This window comes from Culex quinquefasciatus, chromosome 3 (genome assembly GCF_015732765.1).
Source record: "Culex quinquefasciatus strain JHB chromosome 3, VPISU_Cqui_1.0_pri_paternal, whole genome shotgun sequence".
NCBI classification, from domain to species: domain Eukaryota; kingdom Metazoa; phylum Arthropoda; class Insecta; order Diptera; family Culicidae; genus Culex; species Culex quinquefasciatus.
In genome coordinates this window covers 14,002,452-14,024,025 of record NC_051863.1, presented here as the reverse complement: position 1 = coordinate 14,024,025, position 21,574 = coordinate 14,002,452, and the positions used below count along the sequence as shown (strand labels likewise).

The 21,574-nt window shown below is 33.8% G+C and overlaps 1 protein-coding gene across 2 annotated transcripts in view; it reads right to left on the bottom strand.

Annotated features, from left to right (window-relative positions):
• LOC6054206 (relaxin receptor 2) overlaps positions 1–21,574 on the bottom strand; it is a 108,896-nt gene that overhangs the window by 3,891 nt on the left and 83,431 nt on the right. For both annotated transcript variants that reach the window (XM_038264669.1, XM_038264670.1), the window contains exons 17-20: positions 17,714–17,787; positions 4,622–4,734; positions 4,480–4,556; positions 945–1,005 (exon numbers count right to left, since the gene is read on the bottom strand). In XM_038264669.1, coding sequence (XP_038120597.1) covers positions 945–1,005; positions 4,480–4,556; positions 4,622–4,734; positions 17,714–17,787 — 325 coding nt within the window. The remainder of the gene's footprint in view (positions 1–944; positions 1,006–4,479; positions 4,557–4,621; positions 4,735–17,713; positions 17,788–21,574) is intronic.

Here is a 21,574-nt window from a genome sequence, read left to right as displayed (position 1 = left end):
AATTACAAAAATTACAAAAATCATGAAAATCACAAAAATTACAAAAGATCACAAAAATTAAAAGAGATCACAAAATTTACAAAAGATCACCAAAATTACAAAAGATTACAAAAATTACAAAAGATCACAAAAATTACAAAAGATCACAAAAATCACAAAAATTACAAAAAAACATGAAAATCACAAAAATTACAAAAGATCACAAAAATTACAAGTGATCACAAAAATTACAAAGATCACAAAAATCACAAAAATCACAAAAATAACAAAAATCACGAAAAATAACAAAAATCACAAAAAAAAACACGAAAATAACAAAAAAATATAAAATATTATTTTAAAAATCCAAACATAATCAAAAAGCCGTTGCAAATATTTTTCTAGGGTTTTGTCAACCTCCTTCCTAATCTCTCCGAAAAATCAGGAGGCAAAAATACATTTTTTTCAAATAAAGCCGTTGCAAATTATTCTTGAAGTTATGTCCCTTGGCTGTGACCAATGTTGAAAGGGGGTTGGTGGGTTTCAACATTTGAATGAAAAATGGATGCGCTTAGTTGCTTTCCTATGACCAGTTTTCAAAATATATAGGTATCGACGGAATTATTTTTTTCGCGAAAAAAAGTTTTCGTCAGACGGTACCTAGTTATTTCACGACAATTTTAAATGTTTTCAAAAGAGTTTAACCATACTAAATATGATTATTTTGATTTTTTTCGAAAAAATATTTTTTGCCTATGATTATTCAGGCCGACTATAAAGGGAGGGCAGGATCATGAACGAAATACTTAAAACTAAGTGGGAACTTCACATTCGATCAAGATTCAAGGTAGCTTAATGTTTTGAACTTTGATGAACTTGACATAAACTTTTCCGCCACATCATATCACGAATAAAAAAAATGTTACAAAATTTCAATCTCCCGAAACAACGAAACAATTACTCACCCTTCTCTGGGGAAACCGCCGGCTGCCTCCGTTGCTGGACGTAAATTGGGCGAGACTGTTTCTGGATGGGGACGACCAAAGGTTGGGTTCAGGATCAAATGCAAAGAAAATTAAAGAGAAACACACGAAACATGAAAAATGGCTTGTCGAGAGTGGTTGGAGTGGAAAAACAAAACTTTTCCAACGAGGTTTTCCACCGGGCAAAACAATGCGAAACAAGGAAAAATAACAAATTACGGAAGAACGCAGCAAACCTGACGGGCTGGGAAATTAATAGCATTTCCATTTTAGGTTGGGAGCTACGGTGCGAGCAGGTTTGGTAATTAATTGAGGATTAAAATCATCCACTTTTTTTTTGTAGAAATCATGATAATTGTGTTAACAGACTGTTTGGGTAATCAACAAAAAATAAATCTAGAATAATGTTTTTTTTCTAGAATAATGGAATCTTTTTGCAGTACTGTACAACGGAATTTCACAAAAAAATATTGATCGATGATTTCAAATATGCAAAATATGATTTGAACACATGAAAATGCATTTCAAATTATTTTCATTTCATTAGATTTCTTTTCCATTGAAATTTCGAAGTTTTTTGAAAAAAAAAATTAAAATTTTTGGCTCCCTGATTTTTCGGACCGATTTTAAAAAGTGGGACACGTAAATTCCACAACTGATCTTTTTTTTGCAAAAATAAGGGGTTCCCGAGCAGACGGAAATAACTTAGGAATAACATTTGTTGATATTTGAAAATACTAGGCCAATTACATTTTATGTTATTTATAACGAAATTTGTTATTCGTCGTTATGATTTTTTTGTTATTGGATTGTTATTGTAATTATAGACTAATAACATTTTTAGTTATTCTTCTAACAAATTTTTATTATAATTTTTTGTTATTTTAACAACTAATCCGATCATCCCAATAACATTTGGAGATATTCTTCCAGAACAAAAATCGTTATTTCCAAGTTTGGGCTTGCAACCAATATCAGGACAATATCAAAATTTGTTATAATAACGTAAACTGTTATTAAAGTCTTATACAAAAATTGATTTCTCAAGAAAATTGCTGGTACAATTTTTCCGTTTAAAATGCATTCCCCTGCGTTTAGAGCCATTTTCAGCATGTTTGAGTTGATTTAAATATCTTTTAGAATTATTGAAAATTTTTGATGTTCATTATTGCAAAAAGTTTTTTGAAGCATTTTTTTTTAACTGATGATAAACCATTGAACTAGTGTAAAATGCATTTCAAAACACTTTTTCCATGCAAATGTTGAAACTATGGCTTGTTATTTCAATATTTATGTCTTTTTTTCATTTTTTTGCCCTCCCCCTTGACCCCGGCAAGAGCCGAGGGACAAAAACTTTGAAAAATATTAGCATTGGCCTTATCAATCACTGGTTATGAATCTCATTTGTATCTCTTCTTTTAATACCAAATTTGATAAAATTTGACATTACATTGGAATTCTAAATTCACGTACACTCGTTGTAGTAATTTTTCAAAAAAATGTTTTGAAGTTTTTTTTATTTTAATTTCTTCATGTTTCCGACTTTTTAAATTTATTTGTATCGATCCTTAACTTAACGTTGAGTCCTTTCAGAATGAAGATTGCGGCAGTTTTTTAGCTTACTAATTATTAGAAAAAAAAAGTATTTTTTGCAATTCCGTCGTAAAACTAATTACTTTTCCTGTCATTCTTGAACGACGAAATAGCCTACTTTTCTGTACCAAAAATAACAAAATCGAATAGCAACACTTTTCAAAAAAAAATGCTGAAAAGTTCTACTTTTCAGCACTCAAATAGGTGCTGAAAAGTGGAACTTTTCAGCACTTGTTTCGAAAAGTAACACTTTTCAACATTTTTTTGATTTGAACGATTTATTGACAAAATACATGAAAACTAGACATAAAATTTCACTCAGTGTGTGTTTTTTGGAATTGCAAAAAATGTTGTATGGAACTCGTTGCAAAACTTGATTTTTTCAACACTCTTCGTATTTATCCAACTCGGTGAACCTCGTTGGATAAATGTATGACACGTGCTGAAAAAATCTTCTTTTTGCAACTTGTTGCATAAACTACTATTAAAATGTCTCCATTAAAATGTTTTTCCTTATTTTTTGTGCTTATAGAATTAAAAAAAATTTAAGGCATTTTAAATAATCTTTTAAAATTGCTACAATACAACAACACTGACATTTAGAAAGTGCAATTGGTAGACAATTTTATTTTTAATCAAAGCAAAGCAATTTTCTACCAAATGAGCTTTTTCTTCAAATTTTAGTTTTGGCTGAAACACATCATCAGTTTGTCCATTTTATTATCCATACAAAAAAAGGCAGTTGAAAATTAATAAATCCTCCTTTGAATCCTTTCCTTTGAAATTTTATTTTTTTGATCTATTTTGTGTTTGTGTTTGTTTTTTTTTTGTAATATTGAATGTTTGGCCTTTGTGAAATGTTAGTCTTGATTTGAAAATTCCAAAAATATTTTTTTCGAAGAGATCGGAAAATTTCACAAATGTTTCATATATTAACATTGAAAATCGGACCATTAGTTGCTGAGATATTGACGATAGAAAATGGTGGGTTGTTTGGGTGAAACTTAGAAAACATCAATTTTCCTGTTTTTAAACCTTTGCATTGCAATATCTCAGCAACTAAAGGTCGTATCAACAAAGTCCAAATAAGCAAAATATAGAGAATTTTCTCAGCTTTTCAAAAATATTTTTTTCAAAACTGGGCAAACATGTGCACTAATTTAAAAAAATGAAAAACTGCGACTATTTTCAAAAAAGTCACTTAAATATGGCTATAACTTGAAAACGGTGCACTTTATCAAAATTTCAGTAAAGTACTTTTTGATTGCAAATTTGATTTTACATCGAAAAATGAAGTTGAAAAATTTTTACGACCAAAATTTCGATTTTTTGAAAAAATCAGTATTGATTAAAAAATTCATAACTCGGTCAGTGATTTTTTGCACAACCTGGAAATTTCTGAAAAGTTGGCATTTTATGCCTTCTAAAACATATCAAAAAATAAAAAAAATTAAAAATAGTGTTTTTTTGTAAATCAAGTTTTAGTGATAAAAAGTTAAATAAAAAAATCACCAAATTTTTTTTACCGTGTATTATTTTTTCCAGTGTAGTCCGTATCCATACCTACAACTTTGCCGAAGACACCAAATCGATCAAAAAATTCCTTCAAAAGATACAGATTTTTGAATTTTCATACATCATTTTTGTATGGACAGCTGCCGAATTTGTATGGAAAATTATATGGACAAACTAATGATGCAAAATGGCTTCTTTGGGCATACCGAAGGCACCAAAAAAGTTTCAGTCGGATTAAAAAATACAAAAATTAAAATTGAAGAAAAAAGACCGATTTCGTAGAGAATTGCTCACCTAACTCAGAACTCAACTCGAAAAAAAAAATCTCCAAAACTGCTCGAAATTTCCCACCAAAGACTCAACCCCACACTTTATCTAAACCACTTTATCCCAACCCAAGACACCTTACCTCGAGTCAATCGCCGAGTCGTATCCATTCATATCTAGCGTGGCGCCACACGGTAGCGAGTAGAAGAACCGCGTCAGCTTAAAAGCAAAGGGAGAAGTTGAATGCAACACTGTTGATTGAAGCAACTGCTCGACGGACTCACCTGTTGCTTGAACTGTGCCGTCGTCAGCGTGTACAGCACGGGATTGAGGGCCGAGTTGACCGGAAGGACCATTACGGCTAGCCACGCGTACAGCGAGGGTGAGATTCGGACGCCTGTGGGGGGTGTTTTTAAATGGAATTAATTGTTTGAGCACGAGAATTTTTAAGGACTTTAGTTTATGAAAATTATTTAATTTTGCTATTTATCAAACACTTTGAGTTCAAATTTAAATTTGATTTAATTTGTAGAACAAAGCTTCCCAGCAGAAATTACGACCGGACCTAAAACACAACTGGGTTATTTTGGTTATGTTTTGTCAAAACGAGCACTTTGATGCTGCACACTTTGGCCATTGCCCGCGGAAGTGTTCCGACCGAAAAAAGCCCTTCTACTGGGGTCATAAATCTAACGATATAACGAACATTACATACATTACAGATGCAACCGATTTTTGCTCGTTTCACAAATTGCCCCCACGAACCATCTGGGCCTTTGGTTTGGGAACTCTATTTGGTCAAAAAGGACAAAGTCAACACGGAGCGACGGAACGCTGTCTGGGAGCTTTGCAGACAAACGGGGCAAATGTTACAAAAAGCAAACAACACACAAATTTTGCGTCGAATATGCACCGAAAAAAAAACGACTTGTTGAATGTCTACCAGTTGAATGGCTGGAAAGGGCGTGCAAGTGAGTTTTAACTTTTTAACTGTGCATTACGAGCACGTGCTTGGGCAAATTTAGTACTGTCGAAGGGCTGCTAAGGGCATTACCATGATTTGGGGCTCAATGTCGTGCCATAGAGCTAATGCACTGAAGAGCAGAAGAGCAGTGTTTGTCTTTTTTTAAGTGCATCAGTACGTAACATTTGATTTTTTTTTTTTGAGTCCGTAACAGAATCCCGGAGGGTATTTAAACTGGGTTTCAACGTATTTATTTACTGTTACGATATTAATATATTAAGTTGTATACTCTTATAAAAATTGGCTTTACACTTTCAAAAACTAATTAAAACTTTTTTTTTTGAAAAAAACGAAAATTCAATATACATATATTTAAAAAAAATCAAGTTTTTCTATTTTTTTTTAAATTGCAAAAACTTTCCAGTGAGCTTCCCTGCAACTAAAATAGAAGATTTTGGCAGCTATTCCTACGAAAATGGTCTGCAAATATTCGAAAACCTGTAGCTTGGGAAGGAAAGTTATGCAAAGTTATGGGTATTTGGTTTGGATTTAACAGTCAAAATTATATACTCTCTAAAAAATTGCTAGTGTTGTTAACTACCTTTTTATCATTTAAAGTTGGATTCCCAAAATTCGTATTTTTAAGACCAAACATCTTTTGAAAAGTATGGGTAAAAATTTTGCGCGGGTTCATACATTTTTAAAGAATGTGTTTTTTTTTTTTTCAATAAAATGAATTAGGCTAAAACATTGTTTAAAATTTATTTGATTTAAAACCGATGTTGCAATCCGAATTATTACTGTTCGAGTAGTAACTTAATTAAATTTGCTAATATTATAGTTTGGAGTGAATTATGTTTTCTTATTTTATTTTAAAAATATCCATATACGAAAAATTTAAGATAATTAAAAAAAATGAGTTTATGATCTACTTAAAAAAATTAGTTATATTTCATATACAGTCATCCCACATATTCGGAACGGTTTCCAGATCGGCCAATGTTCAAAAAATCATAGCAAATCGATAATTGAACTTAACGATTCGCTTTTACCTTCATTTGAAAGCTTTTCTTGCGATCTTTCGAATGCTGTATCGAACATCTGCAAATTTTAACTTTTATATGAAGTTTTTGAAGAATTACTTTGACCCTTGAAATCCACAAATTCGGAACACTTTTTTCTTACGAATGTAAACAAACTTTGGATCACTCCAGGAGTAAATTTTTTTATACAAAATAATGTGTGCGAAACATTGAAACCAATGAAACTCAAACTTAGTGATGTTTTATCCATGGTATGATAACTTTTTTTGTGAAAATATCAGTTAAATTCAGGTGTTCCACAATTGTGGGAGGCACAATAACATCCCACATTTATGGAACAGGCAATTTGGAGGCAGTGTTTTGCTGCTCTGAATAAAATAGTCTCGAAATGCAGTTTTTTATTCAAAAGAACTACTTTTACTAGTGAAATAGCAAGAGAATGTCCAAATAAAGGTCCTTAAAATAGAAGGGTCGCCAGAAAAGATGCATTTGGCATGCTATTGACAAATTATCACAAAAGTGTTCCGAATTTGTGGGTGTTCCGAATATGTGGGATGACTGTACCTGTGTAAATTATACAAACAACAATAAGGCCGTTGCAAATATTTTTCAAAGTTTATGTCACCCCCTCCCCCCCTCCTTCAAAATCGGTCCGAAAAATCAAGGGGCAAAAAAATATTTTTTCAAAAAACTTCAAAGTTTTAAAGGAAATTGAAGTCTAGCCAACCGAAAACCAATAGAAATGCATTTTCCTGCGTTTAATAGTAGTTTATGCAACAAGTTGCAAAAAGAGGATTTTTTTAGCACGAGTCGTACATTTATCCAACGAGGTTTACCGAGTTATTTATTTTATTTATTTTGAAAAGTGTTGCTATTCGATTCTCTTAATTTTTGGTACAGAAAAGTAGGCTATTTCGTCGTTCAAGAATGACAGGAAAAGTAAGTAGTTTCATGACGGAATTGCAAAAAAAACATTTTTGCAATTCCGTCGTGAAACTACTTACTTTTCCTGTCATTCTTGAACGACGAAATAGCCTACTTTTCTGTACCAAAAATAACAGAATCGAATAGCAACACTTTTCAAAATAAATGCTGAAAAGTTCTACTTTTCAGCACTCAAATGGGTTCTGAAAAGTTGAACTTTTCAGCACTTGTTTCGAAAAGTAACACTTTTCAACATTTTTTTGATTTGAACGATTTATTGACAAAATACATGAAAATTTTACATAAAATTTCACTCAGTGTTTTTTTTTTGGAATTGCAAAAAATGTTGTATGGAACTCGTAGCAAAACTTGATTTTTTCAGCACTCTTCATATTTATCCAACTCGGTGAACCTCGTTGGATAAATGTACGACTCGTGCTGAAAAAATCCTCTTTTTGCAACTTGTTGCATAAACTACTATTTTAGCATGTCTGTGATCGATCAAAAATATTTTTGATTTTTGTGAAATTCCAATGTACAGGCACCGCAAAAAGTTTATTTCGACGAAAAAAAAAATGTCTTCAATACTTGGATATTTTGAAAACTAATGATTGCAAAACAACTGGGCAGGTGTAAAATGCATTTTAAAACACTTTTTTCATCCAAATGTAGACAATGACTTGTTATTTGAATTTTACATATTTTTTATTTTTTTGCCCCCCCCCCCTCCCTCGACCTCGATCAGAGTCGAGGGACATAAACTTCAAAAAATATTTGCAACGGCCTAAAAGGCATTCCAGAGAATCGTTTCTGATAAGTATTTTTTTTATTTTTATACAAAAAACGTTACTTAATCCACCTTTAGGTGGTTGTTCAGAAGTTTAACTAAAACCGTTTTTTAGCATAACTTTTGAAGTACTTTACTAAACTTCATAATATTAACTAGGGTCTTGAGACAAAAACGGATCAAATCGGTTCAGCCAGTCCGGAGACAATCGTGTGCATATTTTTTCGGTGCACGGACTTACAGACATACACACGCACAGGCATTTGTTCAGAATTTGATTCTGAGTCGATAGGTATACGTGAAGGTGGGTCTACGAGGTCGAATAAAAAAGTTCATTTTTCGAGTGATTTTATAGCCTTTCCTCAGTGAGGTGAGGAAGGCAAAAGGTGAATTGTCAAGTTGACATTTTGCGATCAATTCATGAAAAATTATAAAAAAAAACGATTTTTAACTACGTCTAAAGTGGCACTGTGCTCAGAAAACAAGCCTCATCGATGTGTATAGTAAAAAAAGCAATACAAACTCAATTGTTGGGACCCATTTTCAATATTACAGTACAGACTTGGAGCCAAACTCACCACTTTTCACCACTTCAGCGGATAAGACAGCTAAAATCGGATTAAATGGCGCGGAGATATGATTTTTTTTAAAAAGTGGTTTTTGCGAAAAATGACGAAAATTGCCATTTTTTTAACTACCCTAGCACGATGTAAGTCACCCTAATGGCCAAACAAAAAAATACGGGTCTAATTATTTTGGCCAAGGAACCATAAGAAAAAATTTGAGTTCGATCGAAGGACTTTTTTCGGTTTTAGGCTCAAATGGAGTTGCTGTAAAATGGGATCGCAGAACTCTAACTTGGTGTTAAAAGAATGAAATTAAAAAAATCGTAATTCGGTTATCCGAAGTCGCATACAAACCTTCGGCAAATCGATCTTCGGATAATCGAATCTTGGGATAATCGAGGCTTCGGATAATGGAGTCTTGACTGTATATGTTTTCCACAAATTTTATATTAAACCCTTGCCTTTTTCATAACAACCATCAAGATTTTTTGTAAAATTCTTGAAAATAGTAATAAAATAATAAGTTAGTCAAATAAGACCAATTTATTCATTGTTAATCTTCAGGCTTAAGCTGCAACATAGTGACATAAATTTAAAATTTAAAATAAGGAGTTCTGGAGCTTTGGTTTCTTAAGAGGAGTTGTCGCAAATGGGAAGGGGCAGGTATTGGTTTGGTTGAAAATTAGGGTGGTTCACGATTAAGGAGATTTTGAAAATATAACTTTTTAGGAATATTTTCGTCCTTAAGTCCAAAAAAATAAGTTTTTTAGAGCTCTTAAAGTCCCCGAACATCACTTTTATTTAGAACTTTACCCTGATTTCCTACTGAAAAAAACTGATTGTTGAAGGTTTGCTCAGATGCCTGCACTAAATTTGGTCGTAGAAGGCGTAGATTGCGAGATAAAAATTTGATATTTTCGACAAAGTTGCTTGGATTGACAAACATTCTAGAAGACAAAAGTATTCGTGAAAAGGTAGATTTCCTCTTTAATCTTTACCACTCTAATTTTCAACCAAACCAAAAGCTGCCCTTTCTCATTTTCAAAAATTCTTCTGAAGAAACTTAGGCTCCAAAAAATCATATTTTTGGGATCTGAACCACATTTTCATATGTATTTTACAACCATTTTTCATTGAAATTTTAATCCACGGCTTTTTTTATACATTTTGTTTTTTCTTGGAGCAATGCAGCACTTTCATTTGAGCAGTTTTTGCTTTTTCTATAATGTATTCTTTATGAAAGAACTGTCATTTCTACCACTCGAATCCGGTGCTTCATTGAAACAATTCAGATCCGAATTTGACATCTTATTTGATTAATCCATTTTGCGTCTCGGGATTTTCATTTAAAAATAATCTATTAAAAATTTCTACAGAAAGCTTTATTTCATCTCTGAAAACGAGTTTTGTTTTGAATTAAATTATCATAATTGAACTTTTTTTCAATAAATTACTTTTTTTTGTCGGTCAACCGTCTCCGTGGCTTAATGGTTACGGCTTCTGCCTCACAAGCAGAAGGTTCAGGGATCAAATCCCGGCCGGTACCTCTGAAATTTGGAATCAGGAATTTGAACTTTGAATATGAATAAAAACGAAAATGAATCAGGTGGGATTCGAACTCACACCTCCGGATTGGTGGTCTGGGACGCTAAGCAGTCGGCCATCAGAAGGTTTACACTATAGAATTGAATTGATCCGTAGTGTTGAAACATGTTATCTCTTTCTCATATTAAATACGCGCTGATCCCTGATTTGCCTGAGGGGATTGGAAGTCTAAATATAGATCGAGTTTCCTTCAGATGCTTGCTTCTATGTTTAGGCGGGGCCGAACAATGCCCAGCGACCTCGGAATTGGACCGCAAGGAGCTCTGTCATTCTGAAACGGGTCGTTGGAAGCAGCGCGAGGGCTATTACCACCTAATACCCGGGACTGAGATAAGTTGTATCAGCATTCGGCATATACAAAGTCTGATACAAATTATACTTTCCTATAATATCGCTACCGGTTAGCGGGTATTGGATTGGACCACACACACACACACAATTACTTTTTTTTTGTCGATCAATTGATCAATTTCAATGCTCTTTACAGGGCTTGAGAAATTTCGACTTTGTTTGTGATAGTTGAAAGAACACTCCAAGCGTCTTCACCACGACAACTTAATTTTTACATTTTACATTCGTTCGTTTCACACACAAAGGAATGATTGCTACGCAAAGTCACTCACACAATCATTGACTTCCCTCCAGGAAAAAAATCGCCTAGAGAGCGGTCGTTTGACATTCTACCGAGATTCCGATCATAGCAATCATAGCAATCATATGACTCCTGTCACCACGCAGCATACACTAGGAAGAGAGAGACAAAAACGAGAGCATGAGCATGAGCATGAGCATGAGAGATCACCCATGGTTGCCCCTCCGTTGCTGAACAGAACCGTAATATCCTTTCAGCACTACTGATTATATGCTTCGACGATCTAGTGGTGTTTCCCTTATCAACAGCATGTATGAATGCGCTGAAAAGATAAAACACCATGATTGCTAAAGCTAGATCAGTTGCGAATAGGTAACAGTCATTGGCCACCAACGGCGCCCGCCATGTCAGTTTGTAGATCTCGATTTTAAGGGACGGGAATGTTAGTTAGCGCAGGTTGCTACTAGGGCAGCTGATTTACTCTGTGCTTACACCCCACAAGCGCCAGGAACCTGAAAATTGGTTAGTAGGATAGGGTGTTTGGTCAGGATTCATCATAGAAGATGATGATGCGACCCAAAATCATAGTGTTTGTTGAAAGGTATTATGTTTTAATCTCAAGGCAAGCAATCGGATGCTGCGGATGAGTCATTTCCCGTTTATCGGCTGTTAACTTTTAATTGAAATGGATTTATCTTAGACAGCCGGCTGTGGAAAGATAGAACCAAAATTATTTGTAATTAAATGATGAAGAATTTAACAGTCTGACTTTTTAAATGAGATGTTTTTACGAGTTTTAAATGATTCATGTTTAGTGGGGTACTGATTAACGAAGCGAACGACGAGTTACGATGTTTATCGAGCTGAAATGGTATGATAAGGTTTTGTTGTTATTGCACACCGACGACGAATGTGAAAAAACCCTACGACCCGACCGAAAGGCATCGCAAATCAGACTGACTCATTTGTCATCGATGACAACCAGAGCCAGCCGCACCTTTACACACATACACGCACGCGAAAAAAAAAAACGAAAAACACACCGACGACGATCGCGAAAAAAAAAACACGACCCGACGGAAAGGCATCGCAAATCAAACTGAGGAAATGGAGAGAAAAAAATAAAATAAAAAAAACCTACTCACATAAAACCAATCACCCCATGCACACAAATAGCAACACAAAAGAGACGAAAATTATCACGAAAAAACAAGACTGCGCGTCCACCGAAGCACCGCACTTTTGATGGCATTATTCAATTATTATGCCCAATCATCTCATGCACACAAAGAGCGACACAAAAGAGACGAAAAAACAGGACTGCGCGTCCCAAGAAGCACTGCACTTTTGATGGCCAAAGAGAGAGACAAAAACGAGAGAAAGAGAAAGAGCACGTTGTCTCGTTCGGGCGGCTGCTTGAGCGGTGCTCATTTTTCGTTCGTTTCGTCTTCGTGTTCGTCTTCGCGTTTTCGTTCATCGACCGTCACCAAGCAATGACGGTCATGATAGGCGTTGTGGGTCAGCGATCAAATATCGTTTTGGGAATTATCGCTGACAGAAAGTTCTATCGAATATCGAGCAGTCCCATTCAGTGATAGATCCCTTTTCAAGTAGGGTAGAGGATCCAGAAATCGTCCACTTTATAGTGGCAATCTAGGAAATTTGATGAGAATTTAATGACAATTTATGGTTTTGGTTCTATTTGTTGTAAAACGATGATAAACTATTTGATTTTAAGTTTCCACAAGGTTTTAATCATTTACATGTTCATTTTTGATAAAATATTGCATTTTAATAAAGTGCTCTGAAGAGCCTATTTTCGCCCCCCTAAATCCAATTTTCGCCCACCCTTGGAACCAGTTTTTGCCCACGACAAAAATCAAGAAATCAAATGAAATTATGACACAAAGCTAAGCAAATATGGTCTCCTATTGATACAAAACATGTTCCCGAAGCTCAATTTCATTGATGTGCACATTTTTTGTCGTAAAAAAAATTGAAGTTCAAAAAACCCTAGGAGTTTTCATACAGATATCCCACTAATTTTGATGTTCTTTGTATCAAAATTTGTGATAGAACTTATGTGTCCCTATTCACCCAAGATAAGGGCACATAGTTACAAATTGACTCAATATAAAACTTCGAGTACCTTTTAATAAAAATATTAAAGCATATGTAAAACTACTTTTCTATCCTCTGCTTAATTTATTCTCCTCTGGTTACTAGTTCAACTTTTACTACATTTGAGCTAGCTGTCCCATATCTTAGCTTAGGTTAATTAAAACAAAATTAAAACTGGGTCTTCTACCCTATTGCTCTTTATCTTTTCTGTTCTGAATTCGATTTTATGAAACTCAAACAATTGAAAATAGTTTGAAAGAAGATCATATGAAAAAAAACATAACGACATTCTTAGTATTCCACAGCAAATTCAAAACACCACGAATGATTCTGACACGCGGTTGGGTGCAAGTGTCTGGATATGAGCAGTGAGTGACAGACTGACAAATCGTGCGATGATGACGATGAGTCCGTCCAACTTTTCCGCGAGTTTTCCACCGCAAAGCGGGCGCGCGCTTTATCCCGGAAGTGAGCCGTTACGCGGCAGAACCGACTCCTCCGGCGACGACGACAGGAAGTGACATGTTTATGGGGTGAATTAAATTGCAAATTTATTACCATAACTGATACCGCAAAGAGCTCTCGTATTGCTCCACTTTCCGGGAACGTTGCAAAGCATCTGTTGAGCCTTAAGGGTGCGCAACGCTTTAAGCTGCTTTAAATCTGGCCGACCTTCAGGGCTGTACTAAATCGATGCAAAATCTCCGCAGTCTGGCGGAGATTCAAAGGTTTCACAGGGGAGAATATAAAAAGCTCAGCGAGGCGGAAAAGGACCAAATGGAGTATGAATGGCACACTGGCACTCTATTGCTGCGGAGTTTGAATTGGGAGCGAAAGCTCGCTGTTCTGCATTTTTATTGCCCGTGGAATCCGTCCAGCAGTTGGTGTATATTTGCATTTTGCCGCTTCAAAGTCGGTGCCGAAGCCAACCTTACTTACTTTCTGCGTTGGTTAGTTTATTTATGGAGTAATTATTTCATCTCAGTGGAGCTGTGGACTGGCAAATGAAACAATTTCGAGGTTATTTTTTGTTTATGTGACATTTAAGCTGGTTCTAATGAACATCATAAATAACTTTCATAAAAGCAGCCATCCAAGTGAAACGAAAGTTCACTGAAATCGTAAGCTTATTATAGATGGCAAAAGCACTCAAATGTAACACAATGGAGATTTAAAATAGTCCCACGTGCGGCCATAATCATATTGTTCAGTTCATTTGCAGAGACCCAATAATTTTGATATAACCGATCGAAGAGCAAAAGCGTTAGATCTAATTATTGAGCAATTTTTAATAGATTCAACATTTTAACGCCCCCAAAATAAATTTTACCAATTTAGATTCAGTTTATGCAACTTATATCTTCTAAGAATTATGTAATGGAAAATATTTCAAAGAAACATTGCGGTTACTTTGGTCTCTACTCATAAATCTGAGGTCCATTTTTTTATAACTCATGACGGAGGAACAGTACGACCCCTTCCATTTACGAACATTGAACATTTTTGTACGAAAAAGACGTGTTGTTCATTAATTTGCAGCCTGAAATGGTGATGATATGGAAATTTGGAATCAAAGGAACTTTTATGTAAAATTGGACGCCCGATTTGATCCTATCTTTGTAATCCAAAAACATATTTTTTTGTCGAAACAATACAAAAATAGGGGAAATATACACTTTCCAACCAAACACCTCAAGTAAGCACGCAAAGTTTTGCCACTTACTGGCAAAAAAAAATCAAATTTAGTGCACTTTTGATCATAATTTCTATTTCTGCGAGACCATTTCTCATCATTTTGATGGCACACACATCCACACGCAAGATTAGAGCTGATCTGCTAAACGAAAGTCGCCATAAATATCTTTTCACTTGCGCTAACGTTTTCAAAGCGCTTAAGGTATGAAATTGCTTCCAACTACCTGCAACATGTTCTTTTGAACATCAGTTAGTCCCGAAACAACACTATTTTTATTTTTTTTTTATTTTTTTTATGTGTTTTAGAGGACATCAAATGCCAACTTTTCAGAAATTTCCAGGTTGTGCAAAAAATCTTTGAGCGAGTTATGAATTTTTGAATCAATACTGATTTTTTAAAAAATTGAAAAATTGGTCGCAAAAAATTTTCATCTTCATTTTTCAATGTAAAATCAAATTTGCAATCAAAAAGTACTCTAGTGAAATTTTGATAAATTGCACCGTTTTCAAGTGAAATCCATTTTAAGGTGACTTTTTTGAAAATAGTCGAAGTTTTTGAATTTTTTAAAATAAGTGCACATGTTTGCCTACTGTTGAAAAAATATTTTTGAAAAGCTGAGAAAATTCTCAATATTTTGCACTTTTGAACTTTGTTGATACGACCCTTAGTTGCTGAGATATTGCCATGCAAAGTTTTAAAAACAAGGAAAATTTATGTTTTCTAAGTCCCACCCAAACAACACATCATTTTCCAATGTCGATATCTCAGCAACTAATGGTCCGATTTTCAATGTTAAAATATGAAACATTCGTGAAATTTTCCGATCCTTTCGAAAAAAATATTTTCAATTTTTTAAAGCCAAGACTAACATTTCAAAAGCGCCAAACATTCAATATTACGCCCTTTTAAAATGTTAGTCTTGGTTTAAAAATTTTGAAAATATTTTTTTCGAATAGATCGGAAAATTTCACGAATGTTTTATAATTTAACATTGAAAATCGGACCATTAGTTGCTGAGATATCAACATTAGAAAATGGTGGGTTGTTTGGATGGGACTTAGAAAACATAAATTTTCCTGTTTTTAAAACTTTGCATGGCAATATTTCAGCAACGAAGGGTCGTATCAATAAAGTTTAAAAATGCAAAATATAGAAAATTTTCTCAGCTTTTCAACAGTGGGCAAACATGTGCACTAATTTAAAATAATTAAAAACTGCGACTATTTTCAAAAAAGTCACCTAAAAATGGATTTAACTTGAAAACGGTGCACTTTATCAAAATTTTACTAAAGTACTCTTTGATTGCAAATTTGATTTTATATCAAAAAATGAAGTTGAAAATTTTTTGCGACCAATTTTTCGATTTTTTGAAAAAATCAGTATTGATTCAAAAATTCATAACTCGCTCAAAGATTTTTTGCACAACCTGGAAATTTCTGAGCAAAAGTTGGCATTTCATGTCCTCTAAAACATATAAAAAAATAAAAAAAATAATAAAAATAGTGTTTTTTTGCAAATTGAGTTTTAGTGATAAAAAGTTAAATAAAAAATCACCAAATTTTTTTTACCATGTATCATTTTTTCCAGTGTAGTCCGTATCCATACCTACAACTTTGCCGAAGACTAAAAATCGATCAAAAAATTCCTTCAAAAGATACAGATTTTTGAATTTTCATACATCATTTTTGTATGAACAGCTGCCTGATTTGTATGGAAAATTATATGGACAAACTAATGATGCAAAATGGCTTCTTTGGGCATACCGAAGGCATCAAAAAAGTTTCAGTCGGGTTAGAAAATACAGAAATAAAAATTTAAGAAAAAATACCGATTTCGTAGAGAACTGCTCTTTAGTAAACTTCAAGGAACACTCCATATTATCCAGCATCATTCAAACACGACCGCTTATTAGGCTTAAAATGGGTATATTTCCCCTACACAGAAAAAATGTGTTAATTTGGAAGGTCTTATTTTGGAAGATTGAGTATTACTTCTTTTATAATGTAATTTTATCTCAACTTAGACTGAAAAGGTGACATTACACCAAACAAATGGTAAAATTACCCATTTTCAAAAAAAAAAAAATTCTGGCATAAAAGATGTAATCCTTCCAGATGTAAATATTACCATTTATTTTACTGTGTACAGTCCAGACTCGATTATCCCAAGTTTCGATTAATGAAGTTTGATTATTCGAAGGTTCCTTACATTGAACATCAAATTCAAGTTCTGCGACCCCATTTTAATCAAATTTGTACGTTACATTTTCTCAATATTTCATTACCGTAATTTTGAGCCGCCATTGTCGATTCAACCAAGTACAAAGTTGCCCCTTTTTGTTTGCAATTTTCAAAATATGATTTATTTACTAAATTTTGTGATGTGAACCCCTGTATTAAATTAATATATTTTTACATAAACAAAATGTTAAACCTTTTTACTTCCAATCGATTGGTAGTCAAATTTTCAGCATCATTTTGTATGAAGAATATCATGTTTTGAATGAGACCAACATAAATTTGTCTCTCCACTAGAACTGATTTCTGTGCTGATCCATTTGCAAGTACTGTCTTTTTAACCTGGCATTATTTTCGCCATCCTTTCGCACTTATTTATAGGTCACAGAAAAACTATTGGTACAAATGTCACCCCGGCCAACAGTTTACGCCCATTTCACTTCGAAAGACGCGACCTGACATTATAGACACACTATTCTTTTACAACGCTCGCACTATCACAATTTCCGCCCGTGCACCGACCACTGCAAAATTTATAGTCCAACGATCATTTGATGCTAATGCCGTTTGTAGGTTTGATCCCCGGGAAGAAAAAAAAAACTTCGTATTTGTGTCATTTAACGAAAAAGCTTTTCACTTTAGCCCATCACACACCGAACATAAAGTTGACTTTTTACAAACTTTTCGGTGACTGCTCCATTAATGGAATTGTAACCACCCCCAAATCATCAATCAGGAAGTTTTCCTTTGTTACGTAAAAAAGTAAAAAAGTGTCCGAAGAAGTTGTCCCCGCTGGGCGAGGAACGTGTCTATTTCCGTTTGATGTGCCCCGAAAACTTACCTCCCAAGGCCACCAATTTGACGACAATCACCGGCATCCAGCAGAGGCAATCGGTCGCAACGATGATTGCGAATCTGTAATGGGAGAAAGAACATGGGGAAGTGGGTCAGTGTTGGGAAAATGTTGAGAATTTTTCGCATTGTGAAAATAGTCTTTGTCTAAAAGTACAGAGCAGTTATAACAAATGAATCCCTTTTTAATCACTGAACTGCAACTCATCCAACCATACAAAGGCAGCTTTGGGCTTTCTTCTAGACAGTTAAATGACGCCTAGAAATGGTGGATTTTGGGCAACGAAAGATACATCGATGGGAAACAAGAGCGAATAAATTGGATCTGTCACACAGCGTGAAGCATTTTTTTCTATTGCGGGAGTATTGAATAGTTTCCTTGAGGGGAAACCTTAATTGGTGTAGGCAGCATTTGAAATGTAATGTAGAAAATTGAAAAAAAATGAAAGCGATGGTCAATATTGAAAAAAAAACTTCGAGTTTACTGTAACATGGTCTTATAAGTTTTAAAGAAGTGTTCATTGTCTGCCGTATTACATTAAAAATTCAACATTTCGCTAACAAATAAAAAAAGCATCGTAACTGTTTTAATAAACCGTAAACCGGGCTGACTTTGATAGTAATTCAATTTGTTTTTGGAATATTTTCCATCAGGTAAGGTTTATCTCAAGATTATTATCTTTTAAACATGGACTGGGGAAGGCCACACAAAGTCCATGCACTATTTTGGAAAAAAAAAGTTTTTCAATTGTGTTTAGAAAAATAGTTACGTTAAAAATTCTTAGTTTAAATTGCGCGGTGACTTTGATAGTCATAATTTTTCTTGTTAAAATCATATTTAAGGTGATCAAACTTTATTTTTACGTTCAATGTACCACCACTAAAGTAGCTGATATAGTTTTAAAGAATAAAATCAATGTTTATATTTAGTTAACTAAGTTTACATGCTTTTAAACAAAATGCATATGGGTAATTCTCCGCCAACTCACACAGCAGTTGCCCCGACCCCTCTTCGATTTGCGTGAAACTTTGTCCTAAGGGGTAAGTTTTGTTCCTGATCACGAATCCGAGGTCCGTTTTTTGATATTTCGTGACGGAGGGGCGGTACGACCCCTTCCATTTTTGAACATGCGAAAAAAGAGGTGTTTTCCAATAATTTGCAGCCTGAAACGGTGATGAGATAGAAATTTGGTGTCAAAGGAACTTTTATGTAAAATTAGACGCCCGATTTGTGTGTTTTTTCTAACTTTGCAGGGTTATTTTTTAGAGTGTAACAATGTTTTACAAAGTTGTAGAGCAGACAATTACAAAAATTTTGATGTAGAGACATAAGAGGTTTGCTTATAAACATCACGAGTTATCGCGATTTTACGAAAAAAAGTTTTGAAAAAGTTGGTCGTCATCGATCATGCCAGTTCATGGTCACCCGCGACAGACACGGACGACGAAACAAAGAGAAACGCAAAACTTAACTTTTTCAAAACTTTTTTTCGTAAAATCGCGATAACTCGTGATGTTTATAGTCAAACCCCTTATGTCTATAAATCAAAATTTTTGTAATTGTCTGTTCTACAACTTTGTAGAACACTGTTACACTCTAAAAAATAACCCTGCAAAGTTAGAAAAAACACGAAATTTTAAAATGAAAATTTTTGTTCTAAATGAAAAAATGACCCTTCTGGGTCAATGTAGATTCGAAAAGGGAGCGTTCTTTTATTACGTAACGCGAAATATCGGACTTTTAGACCCCCTCCCCCCCCCTCGTAACAAAATTTCCATACAAATTTTAAAAATTTTGTATGAAGCGTAACACGGCCTCCGACCCCCTCCCCCTACTGCGTTACGTAATAAAAGAACGCTCCCAAAGTACATTAAATTTCCCATAAAATGACATGTTCCAAAAATGTTTACAGTCAAGTAACGGAAAATGGGAGAATTTTTAAAACTTTTTGAGTGTTTTTTTTCGAAAAAATACGTTTTTTTCGGAATTCTGAGTACGCCATCAAATCGGGCGTCTAATTTTACATAAAAGTTCCTTTGACACCAAATTTCTATCTCATCACCGTTTCAGGCTGCAAATTATTGGAAAACACCTCTTTTTTCGCATGTTCAAAAATGGAAGGGGTCGTACCGCCCCTCCGTCACGAGATATCAAAAAACGGACCTCGGATTCGTGAGCAGGAACAAAAGTTACCCCTTAGGACAAAGTTTCACGCAAATCGAAGAGGGGTCGGGGCAACTTTTCCCGATTTCGTGTGAGTTGGTAGAGAATTACCCATATAAATTTTAGGTAAACTTGTTTAAAAATCGTAATTTTACCTGAAATTTGTTAAAACTAGTTTTGTTTATAAGTTTATCGAATTATCTTGCATTTTATACTGAATTCGAAGCACGAATCACAAGTTTTCACATTTTACATGTAATTTGTTCAACTGAAATTTCCTATAAATTTGGAGATTTATTTTTATTGTGTTTTAAAACACATATTATTTATTATTTACAAACCTATACCTTCTCCTAGTAGAAAATTGTCCAAAAAATCCGAAAATGCATTTCGTTTTCTGATTCAAAATCATGATCATTGATAAAATCTTGACACTTTAAGAAGTTTAAAATGATGACTTTCATCAACATTTTCTTATCTATAGTTAATTAACTTTTTAAACTTTTCAAATTTTATGAAAAATTCTTCCTGAGGTACTTTGAACACTTCTCTACCACGGTCAGTATGATTATTAACCATTTCTTGCGTATTTTAATTACACTCTTCATTTTGCGGAAAAGTCGCAAACCTATCAAAGTCACCCCGTTTTACGGTATAACTTTCGCATATATTTTGATCAATTATATAATTAATTTTTTTTAAAAAATGTTGTTTATTTATCATCTCTGAGTTTTTATTCTTTAATGATTCAAATTACATCCAAACAATTCTCTAAACCTTCTGTAACTGTAAGCCCAAAAAACATTTATCATCAACAGATTTGTTTGATGTATTTTAGGGAAAACTCCAGAAAAGGAAACAAATCTTTAACGAAGTGATTTTAAAAAAAGCCGTTGGAAATATTTTTTCAAAAAAAAATATAAAATTTAAATCATAATTCATAGATTTTGAAATGAATGATTAGAATGAAAAAAATATTTCAAAAGGATATTTATACCAGTCCAGTTGTTTTGCTATCATTCGTTCACAATTATCTTAGTATTTTTGTCGAAAGAAAAACTTCGCAAAAACATTTTTTTTGCGGTACTGCACATTGTAATTTTTGCAAACATGAAAATATTTTTATGTTTTCGAAAAACATTTTTTTTGCTCCCTGATTTTAATGGTCTTTTTTTTAAGGAAGTGGAGAGGGGGGTGGAGTAAGTTGAAAAACATTTGCATGGCCTTAAAAAGGTAGAAACATGACTTTAGTAAAATTATGATAAAATGCACCGTTTTCAAGTTAAGCCATTTTTAGGTATTTTTTTCAGAAACATGTTGGGCTTTTTATTTTTTTTTTTTTAAGAATTGAAAATGTTGGCCCCCATTTTGGGATAATTCTTACGGCCTTTGGTTGCTATGATATGGCTAACCAAAGATAACAATTAAAACGTGAAAATTGAAATTTTCCCATTGTTGCTCAATTAGACCTCGTTTTATTGATCATCTGCTGAAAAAAGAAAATTTTGTGATTTTTTTAAGCTTCAGAAAGAAACCAAAAAAAAAATATCAAAATTAACAAAAACAATAATTGTCTAAAATGGCAATAAAAATCAAGTTGGGCATAAGAGGTTTAATCAAAATTCGTACAAATGACTGCGCATTGAAAAAAAAGAAAACAATAAAAATACTAAAATAATCAATATT